General features: G+C 40.2%; 1 protein-coding gene across 1 annotated transcript in view; it reads right to left on the bottom strand.

The window, feature by feature from the left end:
* Positions 1–11,518: 11,518 nt before the first annotated feature.
* Positions 11,519–23,107, bottom strand: part of LOC149793793 (beta-1,4-galactosyltransferase 2-like) — a 46,648-nt gene continuing 35,059 nt past the window's right edge. The window contains exons 6-7 of the mRNA XM_089966461.1: positions 22,028–22,166; positions 11,519–13,017 (exon numbers count right to left, since the gene is read on the bottom strand). Coding sequence (XP_089822587.1) covers positions 12,979–13,017; positions 22,028–22,166 — 178 coding nt within the window. The 3' untranslated portion in view covers positions 11,519–12,978. The remainder of the gene's footprint in view (positions 13,018–22,027; positions 22,167–23,107) is intronic.

Consider the following 23,107-nt stretch of genomic DNA (forward strand, 5'->3'; position numbering starts at 1 on the left):
TCGTTTAAACATTTTATTTAATAATACGCTGATGCATCTAAATCATCGTCGTCGTTTTAAATTCTTCGAATTTTGTCGTGGTTTTAAACCACTTCCCGCTATTATGTTTGCGATGTCATCTTGATTATTGTTTACCAACGACGCTAGTTTTTCTTCCACGGCGTTATTTATTACTTTACTGACATTTGCAGGCATCACTGTCGTTGATGGCATCACCGGTGGTTTCTGTTTTCTTTTTCTCACCAACGACATTAGTTTATCTCGTGCTGCAGAAAACGCCCTTCCGGCAACATCTCCAATAGCGCTGATTCCCTTATCACGAATAACATCAATGGCCTTCATTCCTAATTGTTTGGCTAACGGCGCCACTTTTGGAGCCATTCTTGTAAATAACCCCGCAATGGTGCTACCGAGACCGTCTCCGTACCACGCGCGGTATACAGGCAATCGTGAGTTTACCACGTAGACGCTGATTGGTTTATCATGGTTGTAGTGTATAATCATCTTTATTATAAAAAACACCAGTGTTTTCCAATTAGTGATTGATCACCCCCCTTCCCACCACCGAATCATAAATTTTGTCAAAAACATCGATTTTCTCTAAATGATTTCCTGGGGTTTTCATCGGCGGTAAAAATCCACGGTTTTTGTCAATTTTTGTCAATTTTTGTCGTTTTTTGTCGATTTTTTGTCGTTTTTGGTTGTTTTTTGCCGGTTTTTGGTAAAAAACATCGATTTTCTCTAAATGATTTCCTGGGGTTTTCACCCATAAAAACCGACCAAAAACGACAAAAAGAACGACCAAAAACGACCAAAAAACGACCAAAAACGACCAAAAAACGACCAAAAACCAACCAAAACGACAATTTTATAATTTTATAATTTTTTTAATCATCCACTAACTCGTCTATGAGCGTTCGATATACATTTATGTCCATGATACCACCGGCAAATAACCGCCTGCAAATATCAGCGGCCTCATTGATTATTTCCGGAGAGTTATTTCCGGCTCGTTTTCCTCCGATTAGTATTTCTAGCCGTGATATATCACTGAGAACACTACCAGGACAAGTAACGTCTTTACCAACAGAGTATCCTTTTCCGTGTTTTGGTCTTTCACTTTTTACTTTATTGTGGAATATTATATAATTATTATCACGCGGTGGTAATTCATTTTTATATTTATTTGCCAAATACACTATTCTTGTCCAGTCCTTTAACGACCTTATATTTTTCTCGTAGCCGCTATTGATATGCTCATCTCGTGTGTCCTTAGCAAAATTTGTAACAGTAACATCAACTAATTCTTCGTAGCCGAGATTTCTAATTGTGTCTATTGTGCTCTTTTTAAGCACATTACGGGGTATATTCCCCTCTTTCTCTATTTCTTCCGGTATTTCTTCCGGTATTTCTTCTTCTGGTTCTCTTGCGGTGGCGCCTAGTTCTTCTTCATCGGCTATTGTAACATAAGGTTCTTGTGGGTCCGTTATAGCGAGTGGTGGCGGCCTCCGTGTTGTAGCAACCGCTATTTTCGCAGGGAGTGTTTCCAGAGACTTTTTTGTTTGCTCGGTCTGAGCCGCTATCTTTTCAAGCGCACCGAGGACGGGCACAGTTGCCGCCGTAACATCTTTGGTCGCTTTAGTTACCGGAGCAAAGAGCTGTTCGCTTCCAACAGCAAAATCAGTTTGTAGTTGTTGCCGCGTTTGAAGTTGTTTTCGGACCCTGTCTCGAAACGGTATGAACTTTTTAAGCGCTACTAGCCGCTCTCTGGCTAGCCGAGTAGTAAGTGATTCGCCTACCATTATTGCAATTGCTCCGTAATTTCTAATTTCCCGCCGAGTGTGGCGGGGGGGATATATCCCAGGGGCTCCAGGGAGTTTTCGTCTATAATCCTTCTAATGTTTTTAATTTTATTAGAGATTTCTCGACGTCGTTCAAAAGCCTGTCCGAGTTTTTTTCGTACTGTCTCAACGGCAGTAAATAGTCCAATAAATGCATTTACGTCATTGCCATACAAGTTTTCATTGATCGTATATTGTAATCGCTTTATAAAAGAATACTCGCGTGGCAGGGTATATCGACCTTTCTTTGATTGCTCATTAATAATATCATAATCGGACAATATTTTTTGGTTATCAAGCTTATCAGATAATTCAATTCCTTGATTTTTTAATTTTAAAATCTCGGTTAATATATTATTGATGTCTTCGATATTCATATTCTTATAAAACATCTTATTTCTAATATCAAAATAAAAATTATTTTACAAAATGAACCCCGCGTATCAATCCCGAGGTGTGTTAACATTCGATGAAACATAAAACAGAATATTACAGTTGTTTGTAAAGACAATTTATTCCATCAGTTTTCTTCCGGAAGAAACAATTTATTAATTGTAATAAACTGTAGCGTTCACACTGTCGGTAACTTTGTCATTCGGTGATATACCATCACGAGTTATTCCCCTTTGATGTTACATATGAAAATCGAATTCTGCGCCCGGTCTTTTTTGAGATCGCTGAATTTTGTATTCCTTCTGCAACAAATTGTACTGCGGGCACACAAATATCAAAATATCTACTGGCTTCATTCATCGACTGAAAAGTTTTTTCTTCGTGCGTTATTGTATCAAATGACTTTACGGGTTTTGCTTTTTTTGAGTATTTACCGGTTCCGCCTTTTTTGGTATTCTGACTTTGCGAGATAGCTTGCAAGTTTATAAGAGAATTATCAGTCTTATTATTATTAATATGATCAATCACAAGCCCATTTTCGATTACTCCGTTGAATACTTCAAATACCACCCTATGAACATAATACTTCTTCTTTCCGGCACCAAACATCAAATACCCGCGATTATTTACGGTACCAACCGGCTTCTTCAGTCTGCGCTTTCTAACAACGCCGTCGCGAGATGCCTCGTAATTAACAAGCACGGGATGCGGCTGAAATTCTTGGTTCATTTGTATAATAATACTACTTGTCTAATTCATTATTTGGTTTAATTATAAATCTTGCAATGTAGTCCTGAGGAGTTTTGATGACTGAGTCAGCGGTGGGGTCAATGACGGCGTTTTTTATTCGTTTGTCATAATAGCGTTTTAACTCTCTGTATCGCTTTCCGCCACAATTGATACACAACTGTGATTTTTCTCTTACACCAACGTGGCAAACCAAGCACGGTAGGGGGCCAAGAGAACCATTACGAACGCTTTGTAAATGATACCCGCAGAATTCACCTCTACATGATTTATTGCACGGGGTTGTCGACCCAATCATCAACCATTTGCAGTGATTCATTATACTATATTCTTTTATTTAAATACTTGTTTTAATTATATGGAGGAGTTCGAGAGATTAGCAGCAATTAAGCCCTGGAAAAATATTAAGTTTAATCTCGATAGAGTCCTCAAGGACGCACCAAAAGCGTCAATAAACGATAGAACCCTGTTAAATAAAATACGCGATTGTATCAATGAATTCAAGCGCGATGGTGCATCTCATAGTTGGTCAACATTTCGAATTGATGGTGTTGTTGATGCTACCATGAACGACAACCGCGCGGCAACGATAATATCACAACTTGACGGTAAAAAGTATTTCTTCAGAGTAAAATTCATTGTCCGGGTGGAATCAGGTAATTGGATCATACGTGATAAATTTGAACCAGTTCTCAGCGACAAGAAAACAGTCATTGTTAGCCGCGACTCCAAGCCGGGGTTGTTAACCGGAATTGACAGACCATACTATGAACGAGCGTATCCTGAAACAGCAGTTGTCTATGGAATATACCCGTTAAATAAGAAACCTGATATCGGAAAACTAGCGCCGATGAAACAGTCAACGGGGATAAATTGTGTAGCAGAACGAGTAATAGAGCATTTTACAAATGCGTGTCGAGGAAACAAATTGACTGATTTACGACGTAGTAAAATAAACCAATGGGAGGAGACAGTGCGTGAGCGAGGAGCAACCATCAGCGACATAGCGAAATTAGAAACGTCGCTGAGATTTCCAATAACCGTTACAACGATAACCGGTGAAGTAATATACGAATCAAAGTATAAATCAAATGGAGCCCCAATCAAAATTATTGATCATAACGAATACGCGTGGACGCCCGCGGTCACAATATTTCCACGGGATAGAACAGTAAAGTATATCCCCGGGGAATTCCTGGGAGAGGATGGTTTTCTCGCGGAGAGGAAACTATTTGATGCTATTGCTTGCTTGTGTAAAAACGACCCTGTATCAGTGTGGTTACTTCGCAGCGCTGAAAACGATGTGGATACCTTTGATCAGTTTGTAAGACCAAACGGTGAATTATATCGCACTGAAGCGTTTCACAACAAGATGAAAAAAACCGCCATGGAATTTGAAGAGCATGATGAACAACTGCTAACAAATTGTTTTACGATTCCATCGGTTGCGGCTCATGTTGCAGCAAGGAAAAATGCGTGGAGACCAACGCGCAAGGAATTTCTACCGGATGTACAATCCAGTTGTTTGGAATACTATCACGGTGGACTATTGAACACTGAATACAACCGCGACGCTATGATTTCCGTTGATATGGTTGCCTGTTATCCAGCGAGTTTTCTCGGGTATGGATCCGCCGCTGAGTATTTCAAACGATTTGGACACCCCAGACATGAAATGACTCGTGTTGCTATTAATGGACCACTGCCTGATTTTGATTTAACCGGATTCGATCGCATAGTATCATTTGAATTCGCAGCAGGACTTCATCGCTGTTGTTATATTTGGATCGGTAGACACATGGCTGAAAAGAAGTGGCTGCCAATAGCGCTGCTACGGTATATGATTGATTGTAGCATGCTTGTATCGTTGATTGTCAGTGACGCGATTATATCATACCGGGCGCAGACTGAAGTCTGGTTACCAGAACCAGAGCGTCTAGATAGCATAATTGACGAGTCCAGAAAACAACATTGATGCCGACGAGGAATATATCATCGAATGGTCCAAAAAGATATTCAACCAACGAAACCGCGAGGCAAAATATCTCGGTAGAAGAATAATTGGTAAGTTCACACAAGGTGGAAAAAACTGCGACTACAAACGATATTGCTCACGGCTGATTATAGATGACGCAGAATATGATTTCGTAATCAAGGATGCAGTGGCAAAAATTAGATACGTGAACTGCAAAACAGCTTTCTTGTCCAATGGAACAAAGTTGGGTACAGTTGTTACCTACTTCGATGGAGACAGCCCCGCGTATCCGCATTTGAGGGCGTCTATGCTGGGTTACGCCGCTATCAATTTATTCTCGATGATAAATAGATTTCCCGACACCGCGGTTAGAGTAGCCGTTGATTCATTTTATATAGACGTAAAGTACAAGGGAAACTTAGCCGAGTTTACTAGTCCGGACGAGAGTTGGGGTATATGGAGAATTAAAAATGAAATACGACGCGATTATTCCCCGTCAGCAAATGTCACCGTTGAAAATAATTACTTACGCGGTGATAATTTATCAGAATGGTCTAATGCACCACCGTGTTCTGATCCAATTTGTAGACATAAAACAGTTTATTTAAGCGGCTGTGGCGGGTCAGGAAAGACGACTCGGGCAATTGAATTATTTCGAACGCGGGCAAGTATAATCGTGCTTACACCGACCCATAGACTAGCGCGAGAGATAAAACAACGAAATGTTGACGCCGTTACTTATCACAGCTTTTTTCGATACAGCGGCGGTGAGTGGACTCCTGATCGAATGGGGGAAAAATTTATTCCTGAGGTTATCATCTGGGATGAGATATGTACTGTTTCGTTAGATACTTTACAAATGTTTCTTGAGTGGTTGCTGCGCGCGAATACAGCGGTAATCATGTGTGGCGACCATGGCCAACCACCACCATTTGTCGGCGAGGGTCCACATGATTGGTTAAAGGGTTTTGTGGACTATTATGAAGAAACCGATACTGATTACCGAGCACTTGATGAACAACTGCGCGAGGTTAAAAAATTAATCAGATTACAGCCGGATAGAGTTCAATGTGAAATAATCCGCGAGGTGATTCCGGAAACGCCGTTAAATGAATTCTGGGAAACATGGAGACCAAACGATTTGATTGTAGCGAGTAGAAAGATAGTCAGAGACACACTTCAGCGGAAGTTGTTTGCGTTGCATAAGGAAATGTTTCCAACGCGTCCAGTGCCGTTATGTTATAGACCCGCTGACACACGGCGGCAGAACATTGAAGTTGAAATCCCGGGCCCGACAGCGTCAGGGACAAAAAAACAAGTTCTTGTGCTGAATGATATTGTGCTCGTTGATATCAGCGTCGTCGAGGACGCGCTACGTGCTGATAAATCCCCGTGGACGCTAGGATACGCAACGACAATACATTCCTCGCAAGGATTGACTATCACGGATACAATTGTTTGGATGGTTGATAATCGCATCGAATGGTCAAATCTAGTCTATCTTGCAGTGTCCAGAGTACGGAGAATGAATCAGCTTCGAAGAATTGTTATTGACGAAGCCACCGACGAAGCCGGCGACAACGATGACATTATTGATGCTAGCGTCGTTGATAGAAAACTCTCGGGTTACCGCCAACAGGATAAAAAAAACAGCGGCGTTTTGATATTGATGCCGAATTAATAATTGCGTTACGACAACAACAGAATAATCACTGCGTGAGTTGCAATTGTGTAATGCGCTGGCGTTATTCGGATAAAGACGCTCGCCAATTTACCGTGGATAGGATCGATAACAGTCTCGGTCATGTCCGTGGTAATGTGAGGTTAACTTGTCTTGAGTGCAATAGACGCAACGGCGCTAGTTAAGGCCACGTGGGGGTAATTGAGTATCATCAGGTATCACTTGTAGTTGCTCGCGTGTAAACCCCCGCTGTGGGGCAGTTGAATCCAGTCTATAGATCGGTGGTCTACCAGTTGATCGTGTTATCGTTGATATGTTATGTGTGGTAACACTCCAAATAGGATCAGTAGCTCTTTTTTTACCGCCTTCAAGCTCTCCTGGTTCATACAGATATCTAACAGTGACATCGCCGAGAATCGGCTTGGAAACGCTATCTATTTTTGATCTTCCGGTTATATACTTTTTTTTAATCGCGTCGCTGGGCTTCATGTTGATTGCTCGGGTAATCTCGTTATTTAACGCTGCAATTACGCCTGGCAACCTTTTGACCCATTCACGAGATCGTTTTTCTTGGATGAATTCCTTTGCGTATTGATACCCAAATAACCGTTCAGCAAGAGTCCGATTGAATCGTTCAACAATTGCCTGATCACGATGTAACGCAGTATGACCTCGTCGTATCGCGACGCTATGATGTTTCAGCGTTGATAAAACAGCGCCGCGAAATTCATTGCCAGGATCAACTTGTAATAGATTTGGCCAGCGCAGAGGACCTCTTCGATAAATCCGCTCAAACGCACCGGCTACTTCAGTTGCTGACTTTGTTTTTAACGGCTCCGCTTGTTTGTATCGACTCGCAACATCAACTACGGTTAGCGCGTATTTGTAACCGTTGTCATGCGGCAGAAATAGTATATCAGCTTGATGAACTTCATTGGGTACGGTAACATCAAAGTGCGAGAAGTTGATTTGTTTAGGCGGTGGTAGATACATTTGCCATATAGCCTGTTTGGATAACCAATTAGCCGCAGTGGCCTTTGTTACCTTTGCAGCGCTTGCGAGTTTACCAATTGCGGCCTTCCCCTTCCAGTATCCTCTCGGAGAATAATAGATGGATTCCATGTTGTTATTATAAACGTTAGCGTTTTCAATTACCAGCGCGAGAAGATCCGCTTCCAATCATTAATTTACCTTTCATAGCCGATTTTACCAACCATGAAGCCAATTTTTCTTTGAATGATTTATCAGGAATAGCATTTAACGCGTGAATTAATTTTACATCCGCGATATGACGCTGTTGCAGATCGCTACTTTTGTAAGCAACATCATGAGCATGACACGCCTTATCGATAGCGTTTATTGGATACTCACCGGGTTTGGGCTGATTTTGATCATCGAGTCTGATATCTAATCGTGTTCCGGGGCCACAGTAGCTATATCCTGGGAGGTGCTTTTCTCCTGGATACTTTGCCCACGGTGTTCCGGGGAGTTTTGATAACTTGGCTGCAATATCACCTCCTCGCTTTTTTTTAAAGCATCCCCGGGTCTAGCAGAAATAAATCTAAATTTCTTTGTACCGCATTGTACACACTTACCAGTAAGCGCCGATCTGTTATTTCTCGTTGTAACGGTTGTCATATCATTTGTGCCAGTACGCACTCTACACTTCACACAATATAGATCCATAATTTATGTATAGAGATATGAATATAATTGATTTTTCGGCGACTAAAACAAGAGAACCAGTTAAGCATGTTGCAGCGTTACCAAACTCGATCCGGATGATTATCATCGGACCATCTGGATCCGGCAAGACGCAATTGTTACTCAATTTAATAATGAGATGGATGAAGTGGGATAAGTTGTATTTAATCGCCCCTAGCGTAGATGATCAACGATGCTACGAGGTGTTGAAAGATTTTAACGAGAATGCATCAGCGATCGCTGAAAAAAATGTTATTGAGTTTATTACAGATATCAATGATGCACCAGGTATTGATGATATTGATGGCGACGTTAACAATCTAGTCGTGTACGATGATGTTATGTTAGACAATCAAAAAAACCCAGCTAGGATATTTTCCAGAGGCAGGCATAAAAACACCGACGTGATATATGTCACTCAACGATACACTCAGATTCCAAAAGTAATCAGAGACAACTGTAATATTCTTGCTGCATTTAACGGTGTTGATACACACACGCTACGAAATATCTGGCAAACTTGGTGTGGCGGTGACATGGACTTTAATGGTTTTCGAAACTTTTTTAGTCATGCTCAGTCGGCCCCACATGGATTTGTAACGATAAATTTACATGATCCTCGGACACGATATCGTATCGGACTTGACCAAATATTCGGTTAGTTGTAAATAATTTTCATTGTAAATAACTTCTTAGCAGCAGGGGGGGAAATGACATCGACGCGGTCGTCGCTGTGTTTACCGGACGCTGACGACGCTGGGATCGGCGCGCGCAGAAAAGTGTATTAAACCAAATGACGTCACCGTCGTGTAGGATAGACCGTCGTCGTTTTTTTTTTACCGGGCGCTGACTACACCGGATCCGCTGAGTGCAGAAAGTAATAATTAAGCAAAATAACGATTGGACAAAATGTCGGATTCGCCCCCCCCCCCCCCCTGCTGCTCATATTATGTTAACTCATTCCATCTAATCTAGAATAATCAACAGCACATTAATATGGGTAAAGTGCAATTTTAAAAAAGTTATTCACGCTCTTGCAAGTGCAGTGACGGTCAATGCGCAGGATGGCTGAAAAGTTCTCAAGGATCGCTTTTGCTCTCACCGCTCTTGATGCTTTCTATTGTAGATTGCTGATTCGAGGGTCTATTTTGTTTGCATTTCGACCTGAGGATTCGTGAATGCACACACACACACACACACACACACACACACGCACACACACACACACGCACACACACACACACACACACACACACACACACATATATATATATATATATATATATATATATATATATATATATATATATATATATATATATATACGCCCATCCCCACCCCGACCGTTTTCGGCTCTGTAGAGTAAAAACATCGCTCGTGCTTTTTGTGAGACCTCCAGACCCGTGGAACGTGTGCTCTTTCGTCAATCTCATATCTAGGACGAGATAAACCGGTTTTTGGGGGAAATATTGGCAACGTCAAGAAGCGACACATTCACGTCCTTGCGAAACATACTTGTCATAATTGGTTTTGAACTCTTGCCACTGCTGTTACCTCACTGACGTGTATATTGATTTCAGTTAGAACGCCATAGATCCAGATCAACGCCTTGTTAATAAGGGGGTTGTAGAACTGTCCGTATCACGCACAAACGCAGCTATCTTTTCCACGTTCTTGAAGAACGCAACTAATGCTTTCATGCATTTTTGCTGACGTGTTCAGGTTGATGTTCCACAGTCGGTTGCACTTGCTGAGCACACTCTTGCGATGGCGCAATACTAGTTGTACAAAATACCCACTTTTCGCATGTAATACTGATCGACCAAGCGTCTGAGTTCCGCGTGGGCCCCAACATCAGTTTCAAATTAAGTACCGCTAATGCCGTGGCACCCATCAGTATTCCTACTCTTCTAGACGCAGTCATTAAAGGTCAACTCAAAGGAGAGTTGGTCTGAAAAGTCAGACAAGTGTGACTTCTGGAGACGTTCGAAGTATAGGCATTGTCAACACATGGCATTTGATTACCTTGACTTTTTAAACTGATCCTTTTAACGGTAGCAAGGACGAGGATTTCACGATTGCACGATTAGCATTATTTTGCTCTTTTCAAAAAGATCAGAGCAACTACTAATGCCAGATTAGTGAAGCCAAGCACAATCACATCGTTGATGCCGAAGCTGGGAAAGCAGACAACAGGCAGCGGATTTTGGTCTGTGGTGCTAGGTGCCATAACAACAGAACAGTCAGAATGACAGCTGACTTTGCAAAGATTAACCTTCCAGCACCGCCTTAACTTCGGGCTGTGTAAATATGCATTGTTGCTAATAATATTACTCCACAGACGACCATCACCATATACGCTAGATGGCATTCATATTATTCAACGACATAGATCTTATTACATTTTACGATAAATAGGAAGTAAAAATAACGCTGACTAATGCTCGCGTGTTGCATCCATTGAAATTTATTGCTGCTTATAACGTCTCTCACAATCAGTATATAAGCAAACTGTGAATGATATTGGATTATTAAATGTTGACACTTTTGTTTTTATGGGACAAAAATTGATTTTTCTCAAAACCAAACTGCGTTGCGCAGCGTTTCTTATAGTTTTACAAGTGATTATTTAAAAGGTACCCCAAAGAACACTGAATGTTTTTTTTAGGCCGATCGAATCGCTCTTTGAGGTTGGCATCATCAGAGATTTCACTCTTGTTGCGCTATTGCTGAACCTGCTTAACGCAGTTTTGTCCTGCCTCATTCTGTGAAGAATTTGACAACATGTACATGTAGCGTTGAAATTAGAAGAAATAAACATTGATTCGTTTCTTGAATAAAGTATTACCATTATCTGGACAACGCGGCAATACCTTATGAGTAATTTAAACGTCTGTAAACTGATGCTTTCAACATTAAGGAGCTACACGAAACAATCCGACTTGAAACATTGTCTATTCTGAGCCATGTTGATGATTATGATTACCCCACCCCATACATACTCCAGATACCATTTGTGTTTCCTTTTAGTTTCAGAGAGAGAGAGAGAGAGAGAGATTTGCAACCATATGTATCAGAGTGGCATTGTTGACATTCACTCAAGTGTGGTTGATAGATACTGCAATAAATGGCGTAATACACTAGTTACAACTTCATTAAAGACTTAAATGTTTATTATATCACAATAAAAGACACTATTTCAAAAATTCTGACCCCGTATACCGTGTACAATACACTCAAAAGACTGTATACAAAAAATTATATAACATAAAATCAAGATCAGATGGATTGGTTTACAATTGAAGAGCATGTCAAAGTAAATAGCTCTGACAATTGTAAAAGGTTATCATGAACAGAACCAGTATAATAGGAAGCGTTTGTTTGGGGGGACACACTTCTAAGGTTATTGGGCGGATAAATGTTAATAATATACATGTAACAAATATTTTAGAAACAATACCAAATAAAAAGAAGCGTGTGTGTGTGTGTGTGTGTGTGTGTGATTTGGATTTGCAAAGTAGCTTTAAAAATTTTTCAGTCATATAGCTACGATGTCTACAGTGTGATAGTTTATAGTGATACCTAGCCCTGGAGCATCATGCCGCAGACATGTAGCATGATCTCCCACCCAGTCAGATTATCCTGACACCAGCCCGACCAGTCCTAACACTAATATCTTAATGCTGAGCGCCAAGCGAGGCAGCTGTTAGTACCATTTTTGTAAATCTTTGATATGACTCGGCCGGGGATCGGACCCACGACCTCTCGCATCCGAGGCGGACGTTCTACCCACTAGGCCACCGGAGCGGTTAAGAAGAGAGATACATAGTTTAAATATTGCAAATATACGTTATCAATTCAGATCATGGTGATAAAGTTAAGTAATCTGACGAGGTAGTCATATTATAGCTTATGGAATAAATGCAGAAAATAACCAGGATAATTTGTGCAACGTATTTTAGGACTGTAATAATAGTTGTGAGAGAAACAGACTTAAATCTGTCTAACATTTAACAAATCACTTTCCATTATTGTCATTTGAAAGTTATTATCTCGTCGTCCGAATTATCATCGGTTATGGAAGCAAAGGTTTGCAGCGGAAACTGAGACAGCTGCAACGAAGGACGAACGATGACCTTGTCTAATACCAATTTATCACTTGTAAAGAAGGAAACAACAGAACTTGGTCCGTTCATTAGACTTTATATTGTTCCCGTAATTCGTGCCATTAGCAAAACACTATAACATTCGATAAAGTAAGTCCGTCGAATTTGAAAATCCAAGTCACAAAAACCATGCGTCCACATAGGGACACATATGTCTGAATTGTTTTACGTGGTTATAGTTATTTATTTTTTGCGTATGTTTGTCTAGTCCTGATAACATGCTGATTTTAGAAAATATAAGTTTTATCAATGCAAACAGTTGATGGAATACCCGTATAAATCCCTGTGCATGTTAGAACATCAAATAATATATCATCAAATAATCTCTCTCTCTCTCTCTCTCTCTCTCTCTCTCTCTCTCTCTCGTCCACAGCAACGCATCTCGGGGCTAGTTCCACTTTTCTGCTTCATATGCCGTCAGACAACTCCACTCAACGAAATGCCAATGTTAAATTGAGGTAGCTTCTCCACTTACGACTTCATTGGATAATCAAAATACTTTTTGTATTTCTGAAAGTAGAATTAAAGCAGTGACATATATATATATATATATATATATATATATATATATATATATATATATATACACACACACACACATACATATATATATATATATATATATATATATATATATATATATATATATATATATATATATATATATATATATATATATATATATATACATACAACTACAGAAAGATTATTCGTAGTTGTTGTTGTTGTTGTTGAGGGGTTTAACATATTTTTTCAGCATACAATAGGCTATGCATAGCAGCCAGTTTTAATGGTGGAGGAAGAACCCGGGAAAACTCTTGAAAGAACCACCGACCCACGAGAAGCTACTTGCAAGCTTTCTCACATACCAACATTGTCCGAATCATAGACTCGAATCCACGCCGACAGAGGGGAGATAGCAGTGATCCGTAACGGAGAGCGCTTTAGACCATTCGCCACTCGGGGCCCCAGTATTAGTAGTACTTCTCAGAATGGGCGTTTTAGGTCTTGGCAGTTCTGATTGAACAATTCCTCCTATGGCCCATAACGCCTCTACCTATACCCTGATCCTACACTCGAGTGTATGTTCTTTTGGGCAATACAAATAATTCTAACGCTAACGTGCGAGATATTGAGAAACACAATTTTCTAACCTAGAATGGTGCAACTCTTATTATCTTTACTGCAAATACAATTATTAATTTCTGGAAATTTATTTACCACAATTGGACGTGTAAAGTGCAACACCGTATGATCGCTCTCATCGTAGATGCAAACAATCCTGCCTTTGTTTTATATATTGTCATTGTTACATTTCTAAATATATGCGTATTATAATCACACTGGATTGTATTCGCTCGCGAAAACGATTGCACGCTGCAAAACCCTGCTAACCTGTTCATTTTAATCTTTCATGCGTAAACTAATTTGCAAAGCAAAATCTGCCGGCAGTCAGGCATATACATTATTATTGATTGTGAAAATACTGTATATGTGTAGACTCCATTTTCTGTGCGATTAAACATACTTGAGCAAGAAAGGGTTTATTGATCGCCACTACCCTGTATGAATTCTACCGATATGATTTCATTGCGCAGATTTATTTTATATCGACTGTGGCAGAGATTGTTGATATATTATATTGAACATTTACAGCGACACATATGTGATATATGTTACACAACGATACACACAGGTGTCATTGGACTTTTGAGTGCTGCCAACGGCTCGTGTGATAAATTTGGAAATATTTTTGTTTATCACCCAAAACTAGCATAGTGTCCTCACCGCTGACTCGATAAGTGGATGGGCCTTTAGGGAAATATATCAAGCTAGTTAGGGTAATTCTTGTTATTATAGGGTTTATCGCCATTTTTTCAGCATAAGATATGCTACACATGGCAGCCAATATAAATGGTGGAGGAAGAACCAGGGAAAACTCCGGAAAGAAGCACCAACCCAAAGAGAAGCTACTGGCATGCTTTCTCACGTACCCACGCTGACCGAGCCTGAGACTCGAAGCCGCGTAGACAAAGGTCAGATGGCAGTAATCCGTGACGGTGAACGCTTTTGACCACTCGGCCAATCTCCCCCCCCCCCCCCGGTTTGGATAAAGCAATATAACACGAGTAAAAAACACGTTCAGTGACGAAATCAGCCATCGATGATACATAAGAAGAAGCTATTCGGCGACTTTATAATCCCCTCGCAAACAACAATTACTTCTCCGTGAGTACATAGATGCAAGTCAACGTGTCCAAACACCTGGACCCGTATAAGCAGTCTGTGAATGACCTGTAGTTTCATCCACATTTCACTGACGTCCCCATCGACGATGCCACCACCATTCCACCCGTCTCTGGTAGATACAAATGCATTGTTATCATTCTATGGGATAGGACGCTTTCCTTGGAGTTCGCAAGTGGTCGAATAATGGCAACTGACTGTAGAATGCCTGTAATTAAAAGTGTTCTAACTAAACTGCAAGTCATAAATAATTGCCTATAATGCAGTAACGGATGATCCAAGCCCAAACCAGGTCGCAACAATAAAGGAAAATGATTGTGAGATCACACAGGGACATTCTCCGACACGTTCAGCTGGAAATAATTATTTGTAGTTGTCTCAGACAAAACTCAAACAGCTTAACGCAGCCAAACAAATAACACATCGGTAACATTAAAATTATCAACGTGAGAGGTGACACAATTACAAATGACTGGAGGAATAGTTTCATTTCTTGACGACATTCAAACGTGTTAGCGCTTGTATCTGCCGCGACTGCAATAGCAGATGCGTCAGAGGTCATAAAAAGGCCTCTCTTCTGATGACCTCAGTCCATCCAGTAACCAGACATAATTTACTCGCTATGGCAAAGTTACTCGTTCATTTCCCAGGTGTCCTTATGCGAAATTATCTTTCATCGATAATTCCATGCACATAAGAAAACGGCATTATCAACCTGGATTCTTCTCGTGGATAGGTGGTTCTTTCTGGGGTTTCCCCGGGTTCTTCCTCCACCATTAATACTGGCCGCCATGTATAGCCTATCGTGTGCTGAAAAATGGCGTTAAACTTCACAACAACAACATGAACCTGGATTTGACAACAGGACGTGGGACTCGTACGTGATAACGCTTTGCCATATATTCTATTTTAAATTGTATGGGTTTGTACGGATATTTTATGTTGTTGACTATAAAACCGCAGGTAGACAAATTCTTCTACCACAGTTGTATTCGACTCCGCCTTTGTAACTCGTGTATGTGCCAATATGTGGACGTCTTGCTGTTAAAACACTGGATACACTCGAGCGTTCAACAGCAACTCAAACACTTATTGGTTTTACCTGGTCACTTTGCACTTAGGTATTGTTTTTGTTTAATGCAATTTTTCAGCACAATATAGGCTATACTAGGCGGCCAGTATTAATAGTGGAGTAAGAACGAGGTAAAAGAACTACCGACCCACGAGAGGCTACAGGCAAGCTTTCTCAAGCTTGGCCGAAACTGAGACTCGACCACACAGAGACTGAGGTGAGATGGCAATGATCCGTAAGGGTGAGCGCTTTAGACCACTTGGTCACTCGGAGCTCCCTCACTTAAGTATCATTAATAACATAAGTAGTGCCTATTATTAACATTTACAGATGTCACTCAGCCCGAAACAGCTTTGATGTAAATTTGAGCGGGTTTGCTACCAAAGCGTGTTTGAGTTTTCCGGCCATGTTCTGGCTGCCGTTGACCTCGGCCAGCTTGTGATTTTCCAAAATTAAATTAGGAAACATAAAACGCCTAATTGCGCGTGCAAAATATTGCCTTTAAGATGTGAGACTCTATTTTTAAACATCAGGCCAAAATCAAAGAAGTCATAGGAATCAGACTCTGGTATGTCGATTGCATTTATTGAAGACTGTTGAGAATAATATGTAGATGAACCGATCTCACGTGTACCTTCAGCAGCACGCATAGTAACCTCGTTTACACTATACCAAATGGTAATGGTGCGTCTGCTTGCTGCTCACTGACAAGGCAAGCATGTGGAATAATTATAATTTGCAATCACATTCTTATTAAAAGAACTATGGAATACCATCGATGTTACCGACACAAGGAAATAATCAATGTGGAACAACAAGATGAAACCTCCAAAAAGAAGAGCGTTGCTCATGAAATACAAACGAATATGCTACGCTTTAGATATAATTTGTGAATTCTCCGCAACGAGCATTATAGGTACTGATGCAGTGAAAAAAAAAACCCAGCAACTGTTGTATAGATTCCTATTGGATTTATCGCCTTAGGTGTCTATAGTAACTGGTGTGGTTGGCGATACTGGTGAAATAATATCGACACTGCTGCGCTCGAAAATACGTGCTAATTATGAGCCTTTCACCTTAGCACAAAGTAGTTTCAATACGTTTAATAACCTCTATTAGATGAGTATTACAGTGAAAACAATTAACATGATGGAGTTCGATAATGTGCTAGTGGAAATCGAAAACCTTTCAGGTCTTCGCGTATGTATACGAAACCGCGGCGTTAGTGCCCCAAACGAAAGTCGTGTAAGCAGAGGCCCAAGTGTAAAACCAACAATCTAGCAGGTTTTTCTTGTTCAAACTCTTTCGTGCGAACGAACAATACACATTGTATTTGTAAAGAGCATCATTATATGAATGTACACGGAGACAATGCCACCGCATGCACATATTATTTTCACCTGCGGTTTCGGCATCTTGAAGGGGTCCTCTCGTCATAGTAACTACATCATTTTCTGCTAGCAGACTTTATTTAGCACATTCTTCCATGCTAGCTTTAGATATAATTTTTATTACCCCATAGAGCATAGGCCTACTTCTGCGTGCAACGACAAAGGTAGAAGTAGTAAAGTGATGAATATTAGAAAGCAGGGCCGGCGCCAGACTATCTGGCGCCCTAGGCAAGGTTAGATTCTGGCGCCCCCCCCCCCCTCCGGAAAATACAAATTTCAAAATTTATAAACAATAAAAAAATTTTTTAAAAATTCATCATTTGAGCACAGACCAAGGGTAATTTTTTTTAAAATTACCCCTCTATGCTCAAATATCCGGACACCTCCCAAAAAGCACTACTTGATACTATTTCATTTGCAAGAATAAACAAACATGAAGACGGACATTTAATACCCCACACATGCTATTTCGTTCCTTGTTTATACTATTAAAATAAGGAGTTACCCCCTCAATTTGGTTTCCGCGGCAAACTGAAGGTTTCGTATACGCGTGATTCCTCGGAAAAACTCGTGGCCTATAAAAAGACGCGAACGTAATTACGACCTGAAAGTTTCATATACGCGCGATTTTCACTCACTCATTTTGCTTGTTCCGGTCAGCCTGGTGTTTCGGTCAGACTGAATCTACCCGATTATTTGTCCCTGTATGAAATAAACCAGGATAAAAATCGGCCCTCAATAAAACTAAAATTTACTTATTTATTTTTCAAAACTGTTGTTGATTTGGAGAAATGCGCCCCCTGAAATCAGCGCCCTAGGCGGCTGCCTAGCTTGCCTATAAGGTAGCCCGGCCCTGTTGGAAAGCGTTGTTGTAACTACCAAAACGTCCATTGTCTAGCTATTGAGAGAGACATAGAGTGACAGAAACACCGAACGAGAGCTGTCTAAATGTTCCATCTATTCATCCATTTATTTATATATTTACTTATTTGCATTAATAGTTTGTCCATCAGAAATTAACACAACACTGCGCCGTGCTCTTGCACAGATTTGCCAAAGGGAGCGATGCTGCTTCGGGATTTTTGGACCAAAGGAACGAACATCAAAATCGAGGAATATTGATCACATCTGTTTATAAAGTTCTGAATCCCCACTTGTTTCAGAGGGGATAAACACGCGGAATAACATTATCGAGTTTCTCACTGAATTAGGACAGTTTGGCAAGTAAACTGTGATGTTTCTGTAATCAAGTGTACATATCGCAGATTCATTAGATAATAGTATACTTATTTTAATATTCAGCAAAGTTGTTTCTTCCTTAAATACGTTACTCAATCATAATAGATTAGGTGAACTAATATTACCTTTCAGATTCGGCCCTCTCAGATACTACTTTTAGCTATATGGAGCTAATGGTTGTCTGCCGATCTAGGTGGCGGTCGAACACAGTGATCATCCCTATTGTATAATGATTGATGGCAGTACCTGTGAACTTGTCATTTAATACTTTCGATCTTGGCAATAAGTACGCTCTTGTCACGAGAGACCGCGCAAACACCAGAAACTTCTTAGACGATATACCATTAGAAGCTGAAGTTCGTCACTTCTAAGGAACGTATACTCCATCTGTATCTCCAACATTTTGTCTTCTTATGCCGGCAAACTTCTGCCTTTATAATTTGCTAACACCTTCCCCCCACCCACCCCCCGATGTCAACACCACAGGACTCAGCATTATTGACAATTCCTACCGGTCTTACATCCTAGGAGTTCGACTCTATTTCTAGTGCGGAACAGCAAGGGAAAGAGGTAATCAGGAGACCTTAGCCTCACCTCCTGCACTCAAGACGATGTTGCTTGTTCTCGCGATGTTATCAATTCTAGACTATCCAATGTCAAAAGAAGATTCAGCCTTCCGAACCTCCATTGAGTTTTCAGCCCTTAACCCCGACGGTTTTCCCTCCACTTCCCACTCCATCAACAACCTGGACCAGTGCAACATCATCTGTAATCGTATGACCAAAAGGAAGATTCTAATTTCAATCATTTCTGCAGCCTGTACGAGTTGTATATATCTTAACCCGCCTTCATCTTAAGTTCGTCGGCAGTTCTAGCTCTAAAAATGCATCCTTATTTCGTTTCAAAACTTCAGTAGCCGACAGTAATATTCTGGTAACCATGGTCAGTATTAATGCATTTCACTGGTGGCAGGAATGTTTAAATGGCAAGGGAGTTCTCATTCTGTCCGACAACCCCACAGAAGTGACTTATCTCAAAAGTCAAGGATGAACCAAGTCCCCAGACCATTACGTTCTGGAGTGGGACTTTCTAATGTGTTGTCAACAACAAATCCACTTACATGTTCGACACATCCCGGGATGTCGAACGTCCTAGCAGAGTCTTGTTCCGGAACAATCAACTAATACAGACTGAATTGTCGTTTCAACACTCGCTTTTCACTCACATTTTTACCCAATGAAAACGATCCCAGATGGACCTGTTTGCGACAAGGTATTATATAAAACTGCCAAACTTTGTATCATCGATCTCCGGCTCAACAACACGCGAAGTCAACATTCTATCAAAAGATTAAAACGGTCTTGTTTTATATACTTACCCTCCAACACTTCCAATTCCTAGAGATTCAGAAACCCTCCAACACTTCCAATTCCTAGAGATTCAGAAACCCTCCACCACTTCCAATTCCTAGAGATTCAGAGTATCGACTTGTCCTCATTGCACCACGCAGATGTGATTAGTCTTTGATCAACGGCATCCTAATCTCGCAACGGAGACTCCTCGGAAAACTCAGATTTTCCATCATCCATTCTAACGTTTCCCCACCTTGTAATATGCACGGCCAAAACAATGTTAGCCATGTGCTCAAAGTGAAACCTATCTTGGTGATTAATCTGGCTCAACAAGACACCTTTTGAACCACATTCAAGGGCATATCTTGCGCAACTTAGATAGAAGAGCTGCCTCCTCGTGACAGCGGGCAGAATTCTTAAAAAGGCTATCTTCCAGAGTTGGAAAAGGTACTTTATCCGAACAAAGCCACTGCGTAAGTGGAGATCACACAATTATATTTTCACCTCTAAAGAAGAACAGGAGGATATATCAATATAGACTGGAATAAGTGGGCTATTCGTTCTCGAGAAATAACCTCAGCTGAAATGAACGTATTACACATTTCGGCTCACGAGGCTAGAGCAGTTACCACCATCATAGCATTCAACAGAAATTGTTTTCTTGCCTACATCAGTTAAGTCGTGGGACGGAAACCGGAGTCAGTATCTAAGCTTTTATCTCCGAGATCTGTCATTCCAAAGAGCCCAATGTTATCTGGTGGGACACATATCCGTAGCTGAAATGGTAAACATTTCAGGTCGATTGACAGCTACAAAAGACTCTCAGTTTCACGATTTCCGCTACATTTGAAGAGGGAGGGACGTTTGAAGCCGCACCCCGACAGATGGAGTCCCATCCAGGCGGGTTAACTAGAAACTGTCTCACATACCTTAGATAACAGGTGATGGTATCTCCGGGGTAAGGGGATGTACCACCTCTTACCAATTCTCCAAAGGCAGTATGATCGGGTAGCGAAGTTTTAAAAAAATCTTTTTTTTATAGAAAATTATGCTTCTTCTACAATACATACCCAATCATATAACATATACATCCCACCAACCACGCAGCAGTTACATCCATAGCGAGAGTGCCTTACGCTCCAGTAGTAACTGACAAGTTCAGAGAAGTAAAAGTTAAGCTGACAAGGTCTATAAATAACTCCATAGGACTAAGTGTATTCTTTTGTAAGGGATTTTCTAAAATCTGATTTGGCTATAATAAGAGTCTCGGAATAGAAGTAACCATTGTCGCGACAAGGCAACGAATTTCACGTTATGCATATTTGATTTGTTTTCTTGGTTGTCTTTTATTAATGATCACATGTTAAGTATATCTGTTGGTTTTTACTTTACCTTGTCCAAAATTGTGCTAATGGTGTACCTGACCAGCGACATTTATTTTGTAAACAAAGAAATACATATCTAATATGTCTCTATCATTGGGTACTAAATATGCAGATCGTTATTTATTTACAGTACATATGTTTACTTCTATTTCAGATAAAGGTATGGTCTTGACCTTACAAACTTTAGAATGGAAATCTCATTAACTGAAAGTATTTACAGAAAGTAGGAATTGCGATTTAGGTCAAGGTGAGGAACATATACTATTTTTCATTCTTGCCTGAAGCACACTCAGTCTTATAGTTGTGTTACATCTTTAATTTGACTGGACATATTTATTCAAATTATTATTTACTGGAATTGTAAGGTGCTCATTAATATTCTTTGACTAAGCATTAATTTGGAATTACCGTGAAATTAGCTATGAACATTTTGGATTATATTATTGTGATAAATCAAAAGGCTGGTAGTACGTAGCCACAGTGAAGACCATAAGCAAAATCGAGACTACAGACACACTAACACATTCAGTATTACAATTTATTTGAGATACCACGTGAATTCAAATAGAACCTTACACAGTTGGACTTATGATAGAACCTTTAGGATTGTTTTTGGTATAATTCACTATACTGTGATTTCTTTTTCGTGTTAAACTTTCACTTTTTATTCTAGGGAAATGAACGTTTTGTTGAATTTTACAAACTATTTGCTCCTCGCTCTTTTCTGCTTCTTAGTTAAGATCATTGAGTCGTAAAGATCTTGTATAGCTTAACCCATTAATATCATATACTGTGACATTAAAAAAGGGTGATCGAAGGAGATATCAATAATACCTGTGTTATCTCTGCTTGTTCTACCCCGATAAGGATCCACGTATAAAGTTCCCGATATTCCACCGCATACCTCCGGAACCTTATCGTACCCACGCCCTCTACCGATACCCGTGCCTTTGCATTCCGTATTAAGCTGAAACTATAAATAAATAATAATAACTAGGAAGATATTGACTTAAACTTTTAAAATAATTTAATTTCATGACTCACTGTAACACGATCGTACAAAATGCAAGGTGGGTAACGTGTGTCTCAATCCATTTGAAAAACTATTACGAGTTATGGTCTGTGGTAATTGATGGAATACGAATCCCAGTTCCGCTGCATCTATCCGAAATTTTGGACTTGACCACAGTGAAGTCACTAGTATGAGTACTAATTTGTATTGACACGACTCAAAAATATTTATGAGAAAGAGGCTTCTCGGGACTCTTCGTCTTTATTTTCTTGACACATCTAAATTTTAGATACTAATGTACACTGAACAAGAAACGACACGTCAAAATGTGTACTAACACAGACTATATATATAATACAAGGAGGTGGAGTGAAAATTAAACAATATATCACCCGAGCTTAGTTCACTTAGTGAAAATAGTATAAATTGTAGATTAGTTTTACAACTAGCTACAAAAGAAAACGTGATATCATATATATGAAAAGACTCTCTCTGTGTGTGTGTGTGTGTGTGATTCGGATTTTTAAGGTAGTTCAAACAATTTTGCAGTCATATCGCTACGATGTGCAGTGTGGCAGTTTATAGTGTTGACTTGCATTAGGACATCATGCCGCAGACATGTAGCATGATGTCACACCCAGTCACATTATCCTGACACCAGGCCGATCAGTCCTAACACTAACCTCTTATTGCTGAACGCCAAGCGATGCAGCTGTTAGTACTATTTTTGTATATCTTTGGTAAGACTCGGCCGGGGAACGAACCCAAGAGCTCCCGCATCCGAAGCGGACGCTCTAACCACTACAAAACTATGACATCGAAATGCAGCACTTGTGCTCCAAAACTCATTGCGACATTTAAGGAGCCGGTTTCAAAAGTAAGTATAATAGTAAGAAAAGTGC

This window comes from Sinohyriopsis cumingii, chromosome 8 (genome assembly GCF_028554795.1).
Source record: "Sinohyriopsis cumingii isolate HCF-2022 chromosome 8, ASM2855479v2, whole genome shotgun sequence".
In the NCBI taxonomy this organism is placed as follows: domain Eukaryota; kingdom Metazoa; phylum Mollusca; class Bivalvia; order Unionida; family Unionidae; genus Sinohyriopsis; species Sinohyriopsis cumingii.